This window comes from Lampetra planeri, chromosome 13, assembly GCF_965212315.1.
Source record: "Lampetra planeri chromosome 13, kcLamPlan1.2.h2, whole genome shotgun sequence".
Lineage (NCBI taxonomy): Eukaryota > Metazoa > Chordata > Hyperoartia > Petromyzontiformes > Petromyzontidae > Lampetra > Lampetra planeri.
The window spans coordinates 1,180,668-1,203,465 of record NC_136119.1 but is presented as its reverse complement, the minus strand read 5'-3'; the positions used below and the strand labels follow the sequence as shown (position 1 = coordinate 1,203,465).

Below are 22,798 nucleotides of genomic sequence, written 5' to 3'. Positions count from 1 at the left end.
TTTTACCAGGAAAGGCCCACTAAGCCATATGGCTCTTTTTCCGAAGCGACCTACCCACAAATGATGGCTCAACCAAGTGGCTTATCATGTAGAAATGCACAGCAGCCAAATACTCCAAATGTGGAGGGAAAACCCGGGGGATCCGGAGAAAAGTCCCCGCGACCCACGTCCCGTATACCAGGCGAGGTAGTTAAAATCTCACCACCGTGAGTCCCGATTTGAGGCTCAGTCGACCTAGGGGAGGCCCATGACCGGTTCAGATAACCGTCAAAGGTGTTGGTTGGCCCTGAGCGGAAATCGAACTCGGGTGGCTGGGTTCGTAGCGCCGCGCGCTGACACCAGCCACTACGCCATCGCTCCTCTGCCACTCACCCACCCACACACTCACCCACCCACACACTCACCCACCCACACACTCACCCATCCAGCCACTCACCCACTCACTCACCCACTCACTCACCCACCCGCTCATCCACCCACACACTCACCCACCCACCCACACACTCACCCACCCACCCACACACTCACCCATCCATCCACCCATTCACTCACCCACTCACTCCACCCACTCACTCATCCACTCACCCACCCACTCACTCACCTACCCACACACCCACACACTCACCCACCCACACACTCACCCATCCACCCACCCACTCACTCACCCACCCACACACTCACCCACCCACACACTCACCCATCCACCCACCTACTCACTCAGCCACCCACACACCCACACACTCACCCACCCACGCGTGTTCATCACACGTGTTCATCACCCGTACGCTATTGCAGTGCTGTACAACTGTTGACTGTGCGGTTTGTTGCTGGGTCGTTTGACGTCTTGGTGCTATGCTCACAAGCTTGCGTCGTGGGTTACTCCCCTAGGTTGACTCAGCCTCAAATGAATACCTCGCGCGGTGTGCAAACATCGCCACTAAGAGGAGACAAAGGCGGCCCGGCATCGTGTTGCTGACCAGCCCCCCCCATACCTCGTGTGTGCTCCGTGCAGGCCTTCATAGGTTGCCACTCGCTAACAGCACTTGCCCCAACAGTCTGTCACGAGGCTATACGGGGGACCTTTGCCTTTGGTTCCTGTCTGGAGAATGCTGGAACCGCCCTGACCGCGAGCACTGACGATGGTGGTGGGTGTGGGTGGGTGGCTCGGGCGAGGCGTGGCAGATCGGAATGTGGGCGAGCGCTCCAAGTTGTAATTCTCTCGGCGTGAGTGCGAGTCTGGCTCTCGCTCTCTCTCTCTCTCCATCTCTCCCCACTGTCGCTCTCCCTTTCGCTCTCCCATCCCCCCACCAAACCCTCCCCATCTCGCCGCGCTCTCTCCCCCATCTCTCTCTCTCACACCGTGCCCCTCTCGCACTATAAAAGCGAGGACTCCTCCCTTGTAGAGAGCGAGCGAGACGGTGTAGTTTTTTTTGGACGAAACGCGGCTCGTACCTCTTCCCTGATCTTGCTCCTCCGATCCTCGCTCCGTCTCCCACGGTGAGTGCCTCCGAGGATCCGCACTGCGCTATGGACACGCCCGGCCAAGTCTCAACCCCCCCTTCCCCGCGCGTTACTCGAGTCCATTATTCAGCAGAAGATATTGCTTTCCATTTACGAAGTAAATAAATAAACTCTCTCCCACCCCCCAAATTGGCCTCTGTGAGATGAACTAGTCCACCAATTCTTGCACCGCTGTCCTAGAGTAATCGACAGAGACGTGAGGGCTAGGGGATTCGGGTTAGTGGGTTGTGGCTAGTGGATGAGTGTGATAGGGCTCGTGATATAGAGTGAGGGATAGTGGGTTAAGGATAGGGAGTTAAGGTTCGGGAAAGTGGGTTAGTGTTTGGGATGGTGGATTGGGGATAGTAAATTAGGGATGGTGGGTTAGTGGGTGAAGGATGGTGGGTTAGTGGGTTTGTATTGGCGGGTTAGGACCAATGAGTTGGGGTGAAGGATAATGGGTTAGTGTTTGGGATGGTGGATTGGAGGATAGTAAATTAGGGATGGTGGGTTAGTGGGTTAAAGATAGTGGGTTAGGGCTGGGGCCAGTCACGAGGGCAGTGGTTCGGGAGTTCGTGCCTGGCTTAGCACCAGAGGTTAGGGGTTCGGGTTTAGGGTGGTGTAAGTTTGGGGTTTGAGTGAGTACTCGTGATAGGTGAATGGCTGATGTCATAGCATTCGCGTGAGTACTACTGGACATCCGTGAAAAAATTGCTTCATAGCTCATCGGATTCCTGCAGTATAAATATTCTGTTTCTGGTGTTAAGGAGCTAAGGGTATTAGTAGTTCAGTCGTGGTGCTGGGGCTAAGCAGTGGGGGGGCTGGGGCTTGGCAATCGTTCTCCTAAACCTGGGGTGCACGCTGCACCCGCTGGGGGTGCGAGATGCCCCTTTCTGGGGGTGCGAGACGTGGCCCGATTTATTTTCGAAGCTAAATCATTAATCGCGGGCACCGTAAGTAACACGTTATACTTTGTTTCATCGTACCTATGTATTAATATTATTACATTTGTTAACGCTTGAGAAACCGAGGGGTTAAAGGCTGCAGTCAAGGACCACTGGCTTAGGGTAATCGCGTTTTAGGGTTTTTCGTGTTGTTGGTGTTCTGGGGGTGGCGTTCGTGCACAATGCGAGTTTGATATCTTGGCTTGATGATCGATTAGTCGCCGCCGCCGCCACACGAATTCCAGGCCTCTTGCCAAGGGTGTGACGATTCGCCTCCACGTCTCCGATGGATTCCTGGATCGATGTAACGTCGCCACGCTGTGTCGGCTGCTTGCTGATGATGGTGGTGGCGGTGTGGAGTCGGAGAGCGCGCAGCAGCTCCGGGTGGCTGCGACGGTGACGCCAATCGATTATTGATCTCGGCGCATCGACAATTATGTCAAACCTGCAGCGCGTTGTGTGGTGGTGATGTCGCCGACGCTGCTGCTGCTGCTACGTTGAGCGGTGGTGCACAAGCACAGACGACGACGACATCGAGGACAAGCAAACCGCTCAAATCGTTCCGTGTCAATAACACGATGACTGATCCATAATGGGCGACGATTCGGGACAATGGCCCTCCAATAGCACAAGAAGGTCCGTTGCTCGAAACCTCGCCGAGTATTTATTATCCCCCTGTTTGTAAGGCCACGCACACATCCACACCGTGTGTTTGGTGAAAGTGCCACCTTCCTGCGTTCTGGTATGCAGAGAGGCGCCTGGCCTGTGCACGTGCAGATGACACGGACTGCGCGTGACTGCTGTGGGAATGTAGAGCCGCATGCACGGCGAGTTGAACTGCTCGTTGTTGTAGTCGACGTTACGCCTGCAGCATTCTCGTCTTGCCCTCTTGATGGCATGTTCGGGTGCTCGATGTCAAACGTCGAGGTCCTGACGAGAGGGCTTCAGCAGGGAGAGTTCGCGTCGTGCTGTTCCTCCTCCTCCGTTGAACCGCTTTCTGCGTTTAGTTTGCTGACCCGTCCGATTAGCACGGTCAGCTACGTACGGTGCGAAAGAAGTTCAACGTACACACGAAGGCGCGCAGACCTCCCCGTGGGGTTATCGTGAGGTCCATAGTTTGTGTTGCATCGCCACACTCGCACGGCTCCTTTTCTTTAATGCACCTCCAATGAGTCTCTGAGCATCTCCTATGCAATCTGTGCATCTCTGTGCGTGTGTCTCTGTCTGTGTGTGTCTCTGTGTGTCTGTGTGCGTCTCTGTGTGTGTGTGTCTCTGTGCGTGTGTCTCTGTGTATGTGTGTCTCTCTGCGTGTCTCTCTGTGTGTCTCTGTGCGTGTGTCTCTGTGTGTGTGTCTCTCTGTGTGTCTCTGTGTGTGTGTGTCTCTCTGTGTCTCTCTGCGTGTGTGTCTCTGTGTGTGTGTCTCTGTGCGTGTGTCTCTGTGTGTGTGTGTCTCTGTGCGTGTGTCTCTGTGTGTGTGTGTCTCTCTGTGTGTCTCTGTGTGTGTGTGTCTCTCTGTGTCTCTCTGCGTGTGTGTCTCTGTGTGTGTGTCTCTACGGGGTTGATTTTTCCCGTGTGGTCCATCTCGTCTGTCTGGGCTGCACGTCCACAATTGCAGCAACACCGCGTGGCTTGACGTCACGACATCACGACGCGCAGGGCACGCCCCCCGGTAGGCGTGTCCCAGCCATGTCCCCTCCCACCGCCACGCGCTCTGTAGACCCGGGGGTGGTGGGGGGGGTGGTGGGGGGGTGGGGGGTGGGGTAATGGGGGGGATCTCCCACCCCTCCCACCCCTCCCCTCCCCGGGCCACACCCTGAGGTCTGGCTGGCTTCATGGGAGCAGCGCAACGATGGTGACGACGGTGGTGGTGGTGGGGGTGGTAGACAGTTTGATGGTGACAGTGGAGATGATGATGGAGATGATGGTGGAGATGGTGGTGGAGATGAAGATGATGATGAAGATGGCGATGATGGCAATAATGATGGAGAATTTACTTTTAGTTTGATGTATATGATGATGGCAGAATGGATTAATTGATGGTCACAAACAATGCCTACTGCCATCCGTAACGCGTAACAATGTAACGGATCATTGAATGACCGCGTGACGCTTGGGAGTCGCAGAGCCAAGCAAGAGGTGGGGCCTTGAAGAGTGTCCGTCAGAAGTCGGAGTGCGTTGAACATCGCGGCTGCAGTAGTGGCAGAAGCTGTAGTGCAGGGTGACAGGAGCTGTGGTGCAGGGTTACAGGAGCTGTAGTGCAGGGTGACAGGAGCTGTGGTGCAGGGTGACAGGAGCTGTGGTGCAGGGTGACAGGAGCTGTGGTGCAGGGTGACAGGGGCTGTGGTGCAGGGTGACAGGAGCTGTGGTGCAGGGTGACAGGAGCTGTGGTGCAGGGTGACAGGGGCTGTGGTGCAGGGTGACAGGGGCTGTGGTGCAGGGTGTCAGGGGCTGTGGTGCAGGGTGACAGGAGCTGTGGTGCAGGGTGACAGGAGCTGTGGTGCAGGGTGACAGGGGCTGTGGTGCAGGGTGACAGGGGCTGTGGTGCAGGGTAACAGGGGCTGTGGTGCAGGGTGTCAGGGGCTGTGGTGCAGGGTGACAGGAGCTGTGGTGCAGGGTGACAGGAGCTGTGGTGCAGGGTGACAGGAGCTGTGGTGCAGGGGGTCAGGGAGCTGTGGTGCAGGGTGACAGGAGCTGTGGTGCAGGGTGACAGGAGCTGTGGTGCAGGGTGACAGGGGCTGTGGTGCAGGGTAACAGGGGCTGTGGTGCAGGGTGACAGGGGCTGTAGTGCAGGGTGACAGGAGCTGTGGTGCAGGGTGACAGGGGCTGTGGTGCAGGGTGTCAGGGGCTGTGGTGCAGGGTGACAGGAGCTGTGGTGCAGGGTGACAGGGGCTGTGGTGCAGGGTGACAGGGACTGTGGTGCAGGGTGACAGGGGCTGTGGTGCAGGGTAACAGGGGCTGTGGTGCAGGGTGTCAGGGGCTGTGGTGCAGGGTGACAGGAGCTGTGGTGCAGGGTGACAGGAGCTGTGGTGCAGGGTGACAGGAGCTGTGGTGCAGGGTGACAGGAGCTGTGGTGCAGGGTGTCAGGGGCTGTGGTGCAGGGTGACAGGAGCTGTGGTGCAGGGTGACAGGAGCTGTGGTGCAGGGTGACAGGAGCTGTGGTGCAGGGTGACAGGAGCTGTGGTGCAGGGTGACAGGAGCTGTGGTGCAGGGTGACAGGAGCTGTGGTGCAGGGTGACAGGGGCTGTGGTGCAGGGTGACAGGAGCTGTGGTGCGGGTGACAGGAGCTGTGGTGCAGGAACTATAAACGGGTCCTGTGGCTCCGCTACGTCGACTCAGCCTTAAATCAACAGCTGATGCGGTGTTGTTTTGTGTGAACATCAGCGCTGTTGAGACGGAGGTGGCCGGGCGTGCTTCTGGCCGGTCGCCCATCTCGCGCGCCGTTCCGTCCTTCAAAGGCGCTCGCTAACAGCACTTGCCCCAACATCCTGTGTAGGCTATACAGGGGGGGGGGATCTTTGTCTTTTGTGTAGTGGGTGTGTCAGTCGCTGTGCGCGTGCGTGGCCGACAGAGGCTTTCCGACCCCCTCCCAAAAATATAAAGGAAACGACAAAAACTGGTGGCAACGGCCGAGCAGGAGCGGCCGCGGCGTTGTAGGGGGTTCGCGGTTACGATCCAAGCGGCCGCCCCGGCGAATACCGCGCGGTAGGCGTTCATGGCGCGCTGACGAGCCGTCCAGATTCGCAGTCGACCATCCAGAGAATCCCCCGTGGCGCGATTTGGAGAGAGAGGGGGGCAGTGCCACGTGTCCCGCGCGTTGGGCCGTCTGGCCAGCGTGCAAAAAGAGTCAACTACAAATTTACAAAAAAATTATGTTTACTAGGTTAGGCGCACTGAGCTGTAAGCTCAACTGAGTAGCTTATCGCGTCCCAAACACTCTAAACGCGTGTGGATTTTAAATCTGGAGGGAAAAAACGGAGAACCCGGAGGACAATCCACGTGACCCACAGGCAGAGAGACGCGCAAACTCCAAATATACAGCAGCAGACGTCAGGGTCGGGATCGAACCCACGACCTCCTGCACACCAGGCGAAGGAGTTAACATCTCCTAGCTACCGTGGCGGCCTGAGAGTAGGCCAAGGTCGCTTCCTAATGGGGGCTGTCGAGAGCTTCCCCTCGTGCACGCCCATCCACCAGCAGTAGCGCGACACCGGCAATTGCAGGGGCTGCACCTTCGCTCTCACGTGAACACAATTCGCGAGCTCAGTTCTTGGTCGAACATCCCAACAGAGGACCATAAATGACGTCACGCGATTTTGGACGATTTTTGACACCGCCCCCCCGAGTCACGCGGCATCACAAAAAGTCAGACTCCCCCCCTCAAATATGACGTCACAAAGCTCTGCCCCCCCCCCCCCCAAAATGCTTCAAATCGCTTTAAGCTATTGTCATTGTAGTGCGTATTTAATGTGGCGCTGCACTCTGATGTTGTAGGAGAAAACATTTATTAAAAAGTCTATCTAATTAAGTAGAACGTGTTGTCTATTTAAAGTTGCGCATTTTGATGTGACGTCACACCCCCCCCCCCCCCTCATCACACATCGTCACAAATGTCTGACCCCCCCCCCCCCAGATTCGTGACGTCATTTATGGACGGCCCCACAGCACGGGCGTGGTTGACTCGGTTTCTGCAGCGCGATTTGAGATGCAATTTCCATGCCCCCCCCCGCTCCCTGTCACCCCCCCTCCTCAGTCGTACCAGCCATGTCGAAACTGGAGTGTGCCATGGAGCAGCTGATCAAGCTGTTCCACTCGTACGCGCGCGAGGACAACGACAAGTACACCCTGAGCAAGGCCGAGCTCAAGAAGCTCATCACCGCCGAGCTCCCCACACTGGTAGGGCCTCCTGGGGGCAGAGGTGGGGGCACGGTGGGGGATGGGGAGAGGGGGGGTTGGCATGGCGAGGGGGGCCGGGTTCGTTGTCCACGGGTCACAGATTTTTGTCAACTATGACTTCTTCTGTGGCTACAGCCTCCCTCTCATCTCACTCTACTCCCCTCCACGCACTCTCCTACCTCTCCCCTCTCATCTCACTCCCCTCCACGCTCTCTCCTGCATCTCCCCTCTCATCTCACTCTACTCCCCTCCATGCACTCTCCTACCTCTCTCCTCTCATCTCACTCCCCTCCACGCACTCCTGCCTCTCCCCTCTCATCTCACTCCACTCCCCTCCACGCACTCTCCTACCTCTCCCCTCTCATCTCACTCTACTCCCCTCCACGCACTCTCCTGCCTCTCCCCTCTCATCTCACTCCACTCCCCTCCACGCACTCTCCTGCCTCTCCCCTCTCATCTCACTCTACTCCCCTCCACGCACTCTCCTACCTCTCCCCTCTCATCTCACTCTACTCCCCTCCACGCACTCTCCTGCCTCTCCCCTCTCATCTCACTCTACTCCCCTCCACGCACTCTCCTGCCTCTCCCCTCTCATCTCACTCCACTCCCCTCCACGCACTCTCCTACCTCTCATCTCACTCCACTCCACGCACTCTCCTACCTCTCATCTCACTCCACTCCATGCACTCTCCTACCTCTCATCTCACTCTACTCCCCTCCACGCACTCTCCTACCTCTCATCTCACTCTACTCCCCTCCACCTTCCATGTTGGGTCAAGTGCTGTTAGCGAGCACCTATGAAGGCCGGTATGGCACATGAGGGTGTAGGTGGCCAACACCACGCCCGGCCGTCTTTGTCTCCCTAGTGGCAATGTTTATACTCATTTGATGCTGAGTCGACCTAGAGGAGGACTAGGACCGGTTCTGATAATCGCCACTGGTGTTGGTCGTGAGCGGAAATCAAACTCTGATAACCATCTACACTCGCACGCACACACTCACGCACTCACGCACGCACGCACACACTCACGCACACACTCGCGCACACACTCGCGCACACACGCACGCACACACTCACGCACACACTCACGCACACACGCACGCACACACTCACGCACACACTCACGCACACACTCACGCACACCCACACACACGAACCCACCGCTCACCCCCCCCCTCTCCTTCCCCCCCCCCACAATCCGCGGTGTGTGCAGTGCCCTCAGGGAGCCCAGAAGACCGATTCCCTGGACAAGACCATGAAGGACCTGGACACGAACGGCGACCAGCAGTTGGACTTCCAGGAGTTTGTCATCATGATGGCGGGCCTGGCCATCAACTGCAACGACTTCTTTGTGGGCCACCAGGACCCCCCCAAGGTCAAGGCCAAGGGCAAAGTCGCCGCGGCCAAGAAGAAGTAGACGGAGGAGGATGAGGAGGAGGATGAGGAGGGAGTGGGGAGGGGGGGTAGCCCCTCCCCCCTCCCTCCTCCCCACCCCCCCACCCCTTACCCCCACACCACCCCCACATCTCCAGTTGGGGCATCGTCATTCCCAGATATTCCAATTTGACCGGAATGTTTGGGATCGCCGTTCCAGGAGTTGTTTTGCATTCCTAGTTTTGTCCTCTTACCTCAAATTCACAGAAACCTGTTCATGGTGATATTGGCTTTTTAATTATTGGCATAAGGCACTACCACTAGAGTACAAAGTATGCCCATCCATAGCAGGCTATTGTAGCCTATATTCATAGAAACCAGCTTTGTAGAGATCGTAGTAATATAAGGTATGACAATATAAGATTGTTGTGGATAAGGTGTTTCAGTTACATTTGCAGCACTCTCGTGGTAGTGTCTTACGCTGGTAATGATTACTCCCAGGCCAGCTCGGTGAACATTGTTGCTCATCGCTGCCTGCTACACTGGAGAGAGAGGGAGTGGGAGGGAGGGGTGGAGATATCCTGGAGGTGGGAACTATGGCTAAGGGTGCCGGCTGCCAACATTGTATAATCCCCGCGTTTGCCGATCCGCATTGGATGCGGCGGGGAATGTAAGCCACGGTGCCTGAATGGAATCGTTCAAAACCGGTGATTTGTCGATGAGTGGAAGCGATGAAGCATGCAGGGGGCCGGTACCAGACCACACTGTGAGTTAATGCCGAAGAGATGGCGACGGTACAACCTCATTGACGCAATCGTGTGGTTGTGGCCATGCATTCCAAACCATGGACCATACAGTAAACCCGTAGAGATACGTAGGGACACGTAGAGATACATAATAGACGTATTGAATTGGCAGCCACAGTCGTAAGATTCGTGGCCAAGCAACACACGCGTGTAGAGTAACACCGCTGTGGCCTGTGCTCCTTCACGGAGGAACGGCGACACAACACGAGCTCCCTCTCTGCTGAAGCCCTCCCGTTGTGGCCAGCAGCAGCAAACCTCGACATTGGCGTCGAGCTCCTGAGCCACGTCTTGCCACCGCCGTCGTGTGCGACGATACAGCCGCGCGCAGAGAACCCCGACCCTCTCGGCTGCTGTTCTCAACGTAAATTCTTTTTTTGTATTTTGTCCGCTTGACAAACCAGACAAGGCCATCTCCGTTGTGAACAATAAAACAAACGCCGTCGATGACGATGTTGTGTTTCTCCCGTGTCCAGTGCCGTCCACCTCCTGTGTGCTGTGAAGGGCATTCGCCCCAAAACGTCGCCTTGTTACATGCTTCCTTGTAAAGCAACACGCACACACAAACGGCCGTGTTTTTGCCGAATGCCTCGAGGGTTTTTGTTATACGGGGAGTGGTGGCGCGGTGGTTATCGACCTTGCGCATGCAGAACCCGGTGAACCGATTCGGCACGGTTGCCTATGTACGGCGAGAAAAAAGTTCAACTTACAGGATATCATCGATTATCCGGCTGCCAACATCCGGTAGTCCCGGACCGATCTGGAAAACTGCTCCAAAGGCTGTACCGGTTTGGCGAACGGCACCATGTGCATGATTTAAAAAAATATCTAGCTATGCTTGATTTCAGTGTCATATATATACGGTACATTATATACTACTTACAACTGAATGAAAATACGGCACGTATATACATTTTCATGACCAATAACTGATAGAAAATATACAGTGCGATCCGGCGAAAAGCGAGTTGTGTAATTCGGCGTTTGCCGGATCACCGGTCTCAAGGCTGCATCAGTCCGGCGATCGGCAAACACGTGTTGAAACAAGAGGGAACGTGCAGGAGGCTCCTGAAAAGCGATGTTCGTTTGCGCTAGCGAGCAATATACAGACGTCACAGAACCGTGGTATAACCACCTCCAATTCTAAACCCATCATCACCCCATGTAGAGTCTTCCGCGGATTGGAGTGGTAAGTCCAGAACAGTGGCGTATATATTCATTTTCCAAAAAAATATATTAATTGTGATAGTGTCTATTTTTTATGTCATAGCTCCATGTCGACAAATATGTGGAATCCGTGCGTCCTGAGTGACCCAGGGAAATTTCTGAAAGATAACTTTACGGACGGGGTGTGGCATTAGCACCTCCAAAGGACCGAACAACTCGCTGTCTACCCGGGGGGCAAATACAGGGCACAGAGCCAAGGAATGTCCCTTGCCGTTTCACTCTCTGAAATAACAAACTTCTGGCAAGTTGAAGCGTTCAAATGACAATCACAGCATACGAATATTCTTAATCATGGTTTTGAACATTTACTTCTGGGATAGGATATACAGTATTGTTAAATGACAATATAGCATATAGTCAAGAGGTTATAAATACGACTAGTGGCATGTTTTTCTTAACATCCACTTAGAAATACATGAGTGCCATGAGGTCTGGGTTAAGCATATACACTTGATAACAAATTATGGAAATGTTGTATTGAAGTATTGAACCTAAGGATCATTCAGGACAATATACATACGAAGAATTATGCCAATCCTCCACGACCAAAAATAAGCAGCCCTCACCACGCTCCCCAGTGACCAAGTATGTGGCAATTACTCGCTGCACTGGCGGAGTGGCTGCTATTCCCTACTCTGTCGGTAGGACTCATTTGCCTCTTTCTGCCAGCACCCGGTACCACGCCCCTGGTGACCCACTGTATGGTACTGCACGGTGTGCTTGCCTCGGCACCCATAATTCCTTGTTTTACAGCACTTAGCACTATGCACCATAGTGATCCATTTAACATCACTACAAATGTGTAATGATGACTTGGCACACGTGATTGAGATGGTTTATTTTACTGGTAGGAACCTCCTGGTTACACCAGCCCACAGGGGATTATTGTATCCGTCCGTCCGTCGTGCAGGGAGGGGCTGGGTGGGGAGGGAGGGGCTGGGTGGGGAGGGGAGGGTGGGGAGGGGCTGGGTGGGGAAGGGCTGGGTGGGGAGGGTGGGGCTGGGTGGGGAGTGGGAGGGGTGGGGCTGGGTGGGGAGGGGCTGGTCACTCCGTGGTGCCCTTATAAAACTCAACGTTTAACCTACTCACGCTGGGTTGTGCCCGCCCTCACAGTTGGCCATATTTGCGGAATACACCACGCCGCCATTGACCCTGGCCATTGACCGAGCAACCCAACGTTCCTACCAGCTCCCTCTGCAGGAATGTTTAATTTAAGACACGTTCACTTGCACAGGCGGAGACCCCAACATCAGCAGCCCCTTCAGCCTACTCTCCTTATATACTGTGCGTGGCCACGCCCCTATTCTCGATCCTTCCTGCTGGCCCGAGACCACCTGCCCTCTGACGTCACCTGGCCACGCCCCTATTATCGATCATTTTTGCGGCCACCAGCCCGTTCGCACTGCACGCTGACTTCCCTGTCATTACCTCCCGTGGCCACTAGTCCATTCACACTACAAGCTGACTCCCCTGTCATTACCTCCCGTGGCCACTAGTCAATTCTCACTGTAGGTGAACTCTACTGTCATTACATATGTATACCATACCTGTCAACCCATTATCAGTGCCCTACCTCATTACAGACCAATTCAGACCTTATTGGTCACCCCGTGCCCTTATAGATCTCAGCGTTCATCCTACAAAGTCCCATCACAAAGGAGAAACAGAAACAAATTGACACTGTTTTTTTGCCCGTATTGAAACGGCTGTACGCCGTAAGGACCAGAAAACTGTACAAGAATAGGGGGTGCACCCTATGGGTTGACAGCAATGGTATGTAGTAAGTTGAACTTCTTTTGCACCGTACGTAGTCAGCCGTGCTAATTGGGAGCAATGCGATGTTGCTGCACGGCCCTCTGCTACCCAACACACAGCCGGCCCGTGGCCTACCCTCTCATCATAGCACGCGGCATGCCTTCATCTCGCCCGCGAGATCTGCTGATGGGACGTGAAATTGGCCTCTCACGAGAGAAGCCGCTCCACCTTCCTCCTCCAACCCTCGCCCCCCATCACCCCCTCCCTCCTCCTACCCTCGCCCCCCATCACCCCCTCCACGTCTCATCGCCAACCCCTCCCTCCTCCAACCCTCGCCCTCCATCACCCCCTCCACGTCTCCCCGCCATCCCCTCTCCTCCCCTACCCTCGCCTCCCATCACCCCATCCACGTCTCCCCGCCAACCCCTCCCTCCCCCTACCCTCGCCCCCCATCACCCCCTCCACGTCTCCCCGCCAACCCCTCCCCCCTCCAACCCTCGCCTCCCATCACCCCCTCCACGTCTCCCCGCCAACCCCTCCCCCCTCCAACCCTCGCCTCCCATCACCCCCTCCACGTCTCCCCACCAACCCCTCCCTCCTCCACCGCCACCCCCACACGCCCCCCCCCCTCCCCCGGGGTTTCATTTGCATAAAACCTGCGTCACGTGACCCACGTCTCCACCCCCCACGCGAAACCTCCCCCAGGTGTCTTGCTGCTCAGAAAAAAAAATCACAAAGACAAAGATCCCCGTAAAGACTCGACAGCCTGCTGGGGCGAGTGTGATGGTCGCAAGCGGGGCCTATTAAGGTGGGCACGGATACGCCTATGAAGGAGGTGTGCGTGGATAGCAACCACACCCGGCCGCCTTTGTCTCCCCAGTGCTGATGCTTATTGCACCGCCACAGGCACAGTACTCACTTCAGGCTGAGTCGACCTAGGGGGAGCGAGGGAGGGATGGTTGGGGGATCGCGCGGAGTTGAAGGGTGAGGTAGGAGAATACGTGGAGGGGAGTAGAGTGAGATGAGAGGGGAGAGGTAGGAGAGTGCGTGGAGGGGAGTAGAGTGAGATGAGAGGGGAGAGGTAGGAGAGTGCGGAGTGCGTGGAGGGGAGTAGAGTGAGATGAGAGGGGAGAGGCAGGAGAGTACGTGGAGGGGAGTAGAGTGAGATGAGAGGGGAGAGGTAGGAGAGTGCCTGGGTGGAGAGTAGAGTGAGATGAGAGGGGAGAGGTAGGAGAGTGCGTGGAGGGGAGTGGAGTGAGAAGAGAGGGGAGAGGTAGGAGGGTGCGTGGAGGAAAGTAGAGTGAGATGAGCGGGGAGAGGTAGGAGGGTGCGTGGAGGGGAGTAGAGTGAGATGAGCGGGGAGAGGTAGGAGAGTGCATGGAGGGATGAGTAGAGTGAGATGAGAGGGGAGAGGCAGGAGAGTGCGTGGAGGGGAGTAGAGTGAGATGAGCGGGGAGAGGTAGGAGAGAGCGTGGAGGGGAGTAGAGTGAGATGAGAGGGGAGAGGTAGGAGAGTGCGTGGAGGGGATTAGAGTGAGATGAGCGGGGAGAGGTAGGAGAGTGCGTGGAGGGGAGTAGAGTGAGATGAGAGGGGAGAGGCAGGAGAGTGCGTGGAGGAGAGTGGAGTGAGATGAAAGGGGAGAGGTAGGAGAGTGCGTGGAGGAGAGTGGAGTGAGATGAGAGGGGAGAGGTAGGAGAGTGCGTGGAGGAGAGTGGAGTGAGATGAGAGGGGAGAGGTAGGAGAGAGCGTGGAGGGAAGTAGAGTGAGATGAGAGGGGAGAGGTAGGAGAGTGCGTGGAGGAGAGTGGAGTGAGATGAGAGGGGAGAGGTAGGAGGGTGCGTGGAGGGGAGTAGAGTGAGATGAGAGGGGAGAGGTAGGAGAGTGTGTGGAGGGGAGTAGAGTGAGATGAGAGGGGAGAGGTAGGAGAGTGCGTGGAGGGGAGTAGAGTGAGGTGAGAGAGGAGAGGCAGGCAGGAGCGAGTCAATGAAGGATGCTGATGAGACGCGCGTAGAACGGGAGGGAGAGCGCAGAGTAATGCAGACTCCACACAGAGAGACACTCCGCACAGAGAGGCGCTCCGCACAGAGAGACGCTCCTAACAGAGAGACGCTCCACACAAAGAGACGCTCCACACAGAGAGACGCTCCACACAGAGAGACGCTCCACACAGAGAGACGCTCCACACCGAGAGACGCTCCACACCGAGAGACGCTCCACACCGAGAGACGCTCCACACCGAGAGACGCTCCACACAGAGAGACGCTCCACACAGAGAGACACTCCACACAGAGAGACACTCCACACAGAGAGACGCTTCACTCGGGGCATTGAACCCAGGGCGCATCTTTCTGCGTCGAGGTCGCGAGTGTGACCTCTTGCAGGCAGCTACCCGTGGACTCTGTGCGCTTGTTGTGGAGGCAAGGCGGTCGTCACGCATGTCTCCTGCGGTTGGAGTACTCGAGTCGAGAGACGCTGTCGCCCAGGGGTAGGGGGGCAGCTGTTTGGGGGGGGGGGTGTCGCGCCAGCGCGTCTGTTTGCAGTCGTGGTGAGTGGGTCACGAAGGTTTGGTGGTTTGGGTGGGCGGGGGATGATGGTGGATGGCGAAGGCGTTGGGGGTGACTGTTGCGGCCTTTGGTCGAGGCTAACGGTGGAGCGACAGCCGAAGGATGAAAACCCTCCAACGTGGCCACTGCATTTGCCCGTCAACCGACGCGCACGCTAAGCCCAGCAGGTCGGGAGCCGCGTGCGGCTCGTGAAGAGGACTGATTCGTGACGTTATTGATTGACACTAGCGATAGCCCTAACACTAACCCTAACACTAGCCCTAACACTAACCCTAATTGACACTAGCGATAGCCCTAACACTAACCCTAGCCTTAACACTAACCCTAATTGACACTAGCGATAGCCCTAACACTAACCCTAGCCTTAACACTAACCATAATTGACACTAGCGATAGCCCTAATACTAACCCGAAAACTAACCCTAGCTCTAACCCTAACACTAACCCTAACACTAGCCCTAACACTAACCCTAATTGACACTAGCGATAGCCCTAATACTAACCCGAAAACTAACCCTAGCTCTAACCCTAACACTAACCCTATCTATAACCCTAGCCCTAACACTCGCCCTAGCCCTAACACTAACCCTAGCTCTAACACTAACCCTAGCCCTAACACTAACACTAACCCTAGCTCTAACACTAGCTCTAACACTAGCTCTAACACTAGCCCTAACACTAACCCTAACCCTACCTCTAACACTAACCCTAGCTCTAACACTAACCCTAGCTCTAACACCAACCCTAGCCCATAACCCTAGCCTAGCTCTAACCCTAGCCCAGCTCTAACACTAACCCTAGCTCTAACACTAACCCTAGCCCAGCTCTAACACCAACCCTAGCCCATAACCCTAGCCTAGCTCTAACCCTAGCCCAGCTCTAACACTAACCCTAGCTCTAACACTAACCCTAGCCCTAACACTAACACTACCTCTAACACCAACCCTAGCCCATAACCCTAGCCCTAACACTAACCCTAGCCCAGCTCTAACACCAACCCTAGCCCATAACCCTAGCCCTAACACTAGCCCTAGCTCTAACACCAACCCTAGCCCATAATCCTAGCCCAGCCCTAACAGTCACCCAACACTCGCCCGAGCCCCGGGCACGCGCCAGCGACGCAGGAATGAGAGGCGCGGCCACGGAGCGGTCGGTCCGGTCCCGCCGGTCCCGGCAGTCGCCAGGGCCAACGCCGTCGTTTCTAGTGGCAGCAGCAGCAGCAGCCACCCCCTGCACCAGCCACCCCCTACAACAGAGGGGAATAGAGTGAGATGTGAGGGGAGAGGTAGGAGAGTGCGTGGAGGGGAGTAGAGTGAGATGAGAGGGGAGAGGTAGGATAGTGCCTGTAGGGGAGTAGAGTGAGATGAGAGGGGAGAGGCAGGAGAGTGCGTGGAGGGGAGTAGAGTGAGATGCGAGGGGAGAGGTGGGAGAGTGCGTGGAGGTGAGTAGAGTGAGATGAGAGGGGAGAGGCAGGAGAGTGCGTGGAGGAGAGTGGAGTGAAATGAGTGGGGAGAGGTGGGAGAGTGCGTGGAGGGGAGTAGAGTGAGATGAGAGGGGAGAGGCAGGAGAGTGCGTGGAGGGGAGTGGAGTGAGATGGGAGGGGAGAGGCAGGAGAGAACGTGGAGGGGAGTAGAGTGAGATGAGAGGGGATAGGTGGGAGAGTGCGTGGAGGGGAGTAGAGTGAGATGAGAGAGGAGAGGTGGGAGAGTGCGTGGAGGAGAGTGGAGTGAGATGAGAGGGGAGAGGTAGGAGAGTGCGTGGAGGGGAGTGGAGTGAGATGAGAGGGGAGAGGTAGGAGAGTGCGTGGAGGAGAGTGGAGTGAGACGAGAGTGGAGAGGTAGGAGAGTGCGTGGAGGAGAGTGGAGTGAGATGAGAGGGGAGAGGTAGGAGAGTGCGTGGATGAGAGTGGAGTGAGATGAGAGGGGAGAGGTAGGAGAGTGCGTGGAGAGGAGTAGAGTGAGATGAGAGGGGAGAGGCAGGAGAGTGCGTGGAGGGGAGTGGAGTGAGATGAGAGGGGAGAGGCAGGAGAGTGCGTGGAGGGGAGTGGAGTGAGATGAGAGGGGAGAGGTGGGAGAGAGCGTGGAGGGGAGTGGAGTGAGATGAGAGGGGAGAGGCAGGAGAGTGCGTGGAGGGGAGTGGAGTGAGATGAGAGGGGAGAAGTAGGAGAGTGCGTGGAGGGGAGTAGGGTGAGATGAGAGGGGAGAAGTAGGAGAGTGCGTGGAGAGGAGTAGAGTGAGATGAGAGGGGAGAGGCAGGAGAGTGCGTGGAGGGGAGTAGAGTGAGATGAGTGGGGAGACGTAGGAGAGTGCGTGGAGGGGAGTAGAGTGAGATGAGTGGGGAGAGGTAGGAGAGTGCGTGGAGGGGAGTAGAGTGAGATGAGTGGGGAGACGTAGGAGAGTGCGTGGAAGGGAGTAGAGTGAGATGAGAGGGGAAAAGCAGGAGAGTGCGTGTAGGGGAATAGAGTGAGATGAGAGGTAGGAGAGTGCGTGGAGGGGAGTAGAGTGAGTTTAGAGGGGAGATGTAGGAGAGTGAGACGCGTTCTTTTATTTGGAATAAGTCCACTGACTCAGATCCGCGCCCTTGCCCAAAGCACTACATCTACAATTATTCTATAATTAGAACACCTTTGCTCAACACTTGCAAGCGTACAAGCTGAATGCACAGTCGGCGTGTGCAGTGCAATTATCCATGAGGTTACTACTGTACGGCAACACAGGTGACGATTATTTGAAGCGGTCCTGGGCTCAGCCTCAAATGAGTACCTGGTAAGGTGTGGAGAAAACATCGCTACTCCTGGAGAGACAAAGGTGGCCGGGCGTATTGTTGGCCACCCACCCCCTCGTGTGCCGTGCCGGCCTTCATAGGTGCTCGCTAACAGCGCTTGCCCAAACAATCTGTTAAGGCTACACGGGGAATCTTGAGAGTCAGCACACATGCCACTCCCTGCCAACACAGACACAGCCTGATCACCCCAAACACACACACACCCCACCAACACACACCCAACACACACACATATCTTGATCACCCCAAACACACACGCACACCCTACCAACACACACCCAACACACACACATATGTTGATCACCCCAAATACACACACACCCCACCAACACACACCCAACACACACACATATCTTGATCACCCCCAGCACACACACATAGCCCGCCAACACACACACACAACACACACCCAACACACACACAACACACACCCAACACACACACACCCCACCAACACACACCCAACACACACCCAACACACACACACAGCCTGATCACCCCCAGCACACACACAACACTCACCCAACACACACACCCCACCAACACACACACAAACCCCACCAACACACACACCCCACCAACACACACACACATCTCCTGATCACCCCCAACACACACACACCCCACCAACACACACCCAACACACACACATATCTTGATCACCCCAAACACACACACAACCCACCAACACACACCCAACACACACACATATCTTGATCACCCCAAACACACACCCTACCAACACACACCCAACACACACACATATCTTGATCACCCCAAACACACACACACTCCACCAACACACACCCAACACACACACATATCTTGATCACCCCCAGCACATACACATAGCCCGCCAACACACACACACAACACACACCCAACACACACACAACACACACCCAACACACACACCCCACCAACACACACCCAACACACACACACACACACAGCCTGATCACCTCCAGCACACACACAACACACACCCAACACACACACCCCACCAACACACACACATACCCCACCAACACACACACCCCACCAACACACATACACATCTCCTGATCACCCCCAACACACACACACACCCCACCAACACACACACACCCCCCACCAACACACACACACCCCACCAACACACACACACCCCACCAACACACACACAACACACACACACACACCCCACCAACACACACACATCCCACCAACACACACACACACCCCACCAACACACACACCCCACCAACACACACACAACACACACACACACACCCCACCAACACACACACACACCCCACCAACACACACACATCCTGATCACCCCCAACACACACCCAACACACACACATCCCACCAACACACACACAACACACACACCCCACCAACACACACACAACACACACACCCCACCAACACACACACACATAACCTGATCACCCCCAACACACACACGGCGGGCAGCTGTGGTGTCGGCTGCCACCTCGTGGTGGCTGTGACCAGCTGCGATCGTGGCCCCACGGATCTCCCGTGCAAAAGTCGCCGGGAAACTCGCTCCATGGAACCATCAGTAGAACAATTCAACTTCACTCGAGACACACGATTACACAATACAGTGGTCGTTGACCACACAGGCATCTCTGTGCGCTGGCAAGCAGGGCCATAGCCCGAAACGTCGCTCATCAGACACCGTGACACTGTTTTACGTGTTACAACAGTGTGGGTTTTACAGAACGCTGCGTCGAACCAGGATCGACATGGAGCACATAGAGAGAGGGACCTTTCCCATACAACGTCTCTCAGTTCACCAGCATTCTGGGCCTCCCCTAAGTTGACTCAGCCTCAAATGAGTACCTGGCGCGGCCTATAAACATCGCTACTTAGGGAAACAAAGGCGGCCGGGCGTGGTGTTGACCCCCCACCCCCACACCGCGTGCGCCATGTGCCGGCCTTCAGAGGTGCACGCCAACACCACTTGCCCCCATCCGTCTGTTAGAGGCTATACGGGGAATCTTTGTCTCTTTTTGTGTGTGTGTGCGTATGTAATTATTGTATTAATTCTCGGTTGCCTTTTAAAAGCTCCATCAGCATCCGGGCCGGTCGATTACTCGGAAAATAGACAACACGATCCGAGCGAGCGGGTTCAACCGAGTTGCCCTGTAAGCTCCTCCACTCCCTCCGTCATCGCCACCATCTCATCAGCTCCTCCTCCTCCTCCACCGTAATTTCACCATCAGGTTGTTTTAATGAGCCAGATGATTGCCGCGTTAGGAGTAGTGGAGTGGGTGTGTGGGGCGCCACGGTGGCTATGAAATGTTAACTCCCTCGCCTGGTGTACAGGAGGTCGTGGGTTCGATTGTAACCCTGACGCCTGCTGCTGTATATTTGCAGTGTGTATCTCTCTCTTTCTCTCTCCCCGTGGTCGCGTGGATTTTTCTCCGGGTCCTCCGGTTTTTCCCCTCCACGTTTAGAATCAACATCACCACGCGTTTCGAGTGTTTGGCTGCAATAAATGTCCACGTGATGAGCCACTTCGTTGAGCTGTCGCTTGTGGCCAGAGCTATGGAGCTCAGTGGGCCTTGTCTGGTGAAATAGAAACATTAAAATACTCTTTGGTTCTTTCGCTAAAGTTGTAAAATAACGGATCACGACGTTTCGATCGCGACACAAGCGACCGTCACCAGGTGAGACGATCACAGCAGGTGCTGAAACTGCTAAAACGGGCGCCTGTTGTTGGATTCCTGCAGTCACGAAAGCTTCAAATACAAACATTAAAATAGCTTAGTTGAGAATCATCACTGTCGTGATGATGATGATGATGATACCACCTCCTTCGGACACTGAGTCGACGTCCCACGTTCCATGGTTCTGCTCTGGGTGTTGGCCACAGTCGCCACGCGCTGGCAGGAAAGTTGTCAATTTTCGACGTGTGCATCAACATCATCATCATCATCAAGAACATCACCATCATGAACATCATCAATATGATCAAGTCTCCGCATCATCATCATCATCATCAAGAACATCATCATCAACATCATCAACATAATCAAGTCTCCGCATCATCATCATCATCAAGAACATCACCATCATGAACATCATCATCAACATCATCAAGTATCCGCATCATCATCGTCATCAGGAACATCATTAATACCATCACCATCATCATGTACATCAACATCATCATCAACATAATCATCATCATCAGCTGCTGCTGCTGCTACCATGGTTGGTGCAGTAGATGCGGTTGTGGCCCAGAATGTTCAGCGTGGGTATCGTACCGGGGGGTCTTCTGCGTCGTGGAGTCTTCAACGAGCAGGAGTTTGCTGTTTGTCACTTCTTGTGAACTCCATTCAGCTGTCCAAGCTTCACCATCGCCACCACCTTCATACCCAAACCCCTATCACTACTCCTACCACTATCACTACCCCAACACCTATCACTACTCCTACCACTATTACTATCCCAGCCCCTATCACTACTCCTACCACTATCACTACCCCAACCCCTTTCACTACCCCAACCCCCATCACTACCCCAACCCCTATCACTACCGCAACCCCTATCACTACCCCAGCCACATCACTACCCCAACCCCTATCACTACTCCTACCACTATCACTACCCCAACCCCTATCACTACCCCAACCCCCATCACTACCCCAACCCCTATCACTACCCCCAACCCCTATCACTACCCCCATCACTACCCCAACCCCTATCACTATCCCCATCACTACCCCAACCCCTACCCCAACTCCTACCTCAACCTCAACCCCTATCACTACCCCAACCCCTACCACTACCCCAACCCCTATCACTACCCCAACCCCTATAACTACCCCAACCCCTATCACTACCCCAACCCCTATCACTACCCCTATCACTACCCCAATCCCTATCCCTACACCAACCCCTATCACTACCCTTATCACTACCCCAACTCCCATCACTACCCAGTCCAGTTTACCATGGAAGTCCAGTTCACCATGGAAGCGCAGTTTACCATGGAAGTCCAGTTTACCATGGAAGCGCAGTTTACCATGGAAGTCCAGTTCACCATGGAAGCGCAGTTTACCATGGAAGTCCAGTTTACCATGGAAGCGCAGTTTACCATGGAAGTCCAGTTTACCATGGAAGCGCAGTTTACCATGGAAGTTCAGTTTACCATGGAAGTGAAATTTACCATGGAAGCGCAGTTTACCATGGAAGTCCAGTTTACCATGGAAGCGCAGTTTACCATGGAAGTTCAGTTCACCATGGAAGCGCAGTTTACCATGGAAGTTCAGTTTACCATGGAAGTGAAATTTACCATGGGAGCCAACTGTTTACCATGGAAGTCCAGTTTACCATTTCCATGTGATAAGCCACTTCGCTGAACTATTATTTGTGGCCAGGTCGCTTCTGTAAGTGGGCATTAACTGGTCAAATAAAATGAACATTTAATAAAAAAAAAACACAGCTCTTTTTCAGAATCGACCTGGCTGTCACAAACGATAGATCAACGAGGTTGCTTTATGATCGCGTGGACATTGAGAGCAACCAACTACTCTAAACGCGTGATGTTGATTCTGAATGTGGAGAGAAACCCCCAGAGGACCCCGGAGAAAAATCCACGCGACCACGAGGAGAGGGAGAGAGACATCGAAAACTCTAAATATACAGCAGGTGTTAGGCTCGGGATCGAACCCACGACCTCCTGCATACCAGGCGAGGTAGCTAACATCTCCTAGCCACCGTGATTATGATGAGAGAGCGACACGCAAACTCCAAATATACAACAAACGTCAGGGTCGGGATCGAACCGACGACCTCCTGCATACCAGGCGAGGTAGTTAATATCTCCTAGCCACCGTGATGATGAGAGAGAGAGACACGCAAACTCCAAATACACAGCAGCAGGCGTCAGGGTCGGGATCGAACCCACGACCTCCTGCACACCAGGCGAGGTGG

At 55.0% G+C, this 22,798-nt stretch overlaps 1 protein-coding gene across 1 annotated transcript; it reads left to right on the top strand.

Annotated features, from left to right (window-relative positions):
- The first annotated feature begins 1,208 nt into the window (after nucleotides 1-1,208).
- LOC144721881 (protein S100-A1-like) lies at nucleotides 1,209-9,965 on the top strand. The gene is made up of 3 exons (XM_078599811.1): nucleotides 1,209-1,497; nucleotides 7,195-7,337; nucleotides 8,552-9,965. Exons 2-3 carry the CDS (start codon nucleotides 7,206-7,208, stop codon nucleotides 8,753-8,755), a joined length of 336 nt encoding a protein of 111 aa, XP_078455937.1. The 5' UTR covers nucleotides 1,209-1,497; nucleotides 7,195-7,205; the 3' UTR covers nucleotides 8,756-9,965.
- The last annotated feature ends 12,833 nt before the right edge of the window (nucleotides 9,966-22,798 follow it).

Coding starts and splice junctions, on each gene's coding strand:
- LOC144721881 (XM_078599811.1), top strand. CDS start 7,206: ATGTCGAAACTGGAGTGTGCCATGGAGCAGCTGATCAAGCTGTTCCAC. Junction 7,338..8,551: donor CCGCCGAGCTCCCCACACTG/GTAGGGCCTCCT, acceptor CGGTGTGTGCAG/TGCCCTCAGGGAGCCCAGAA.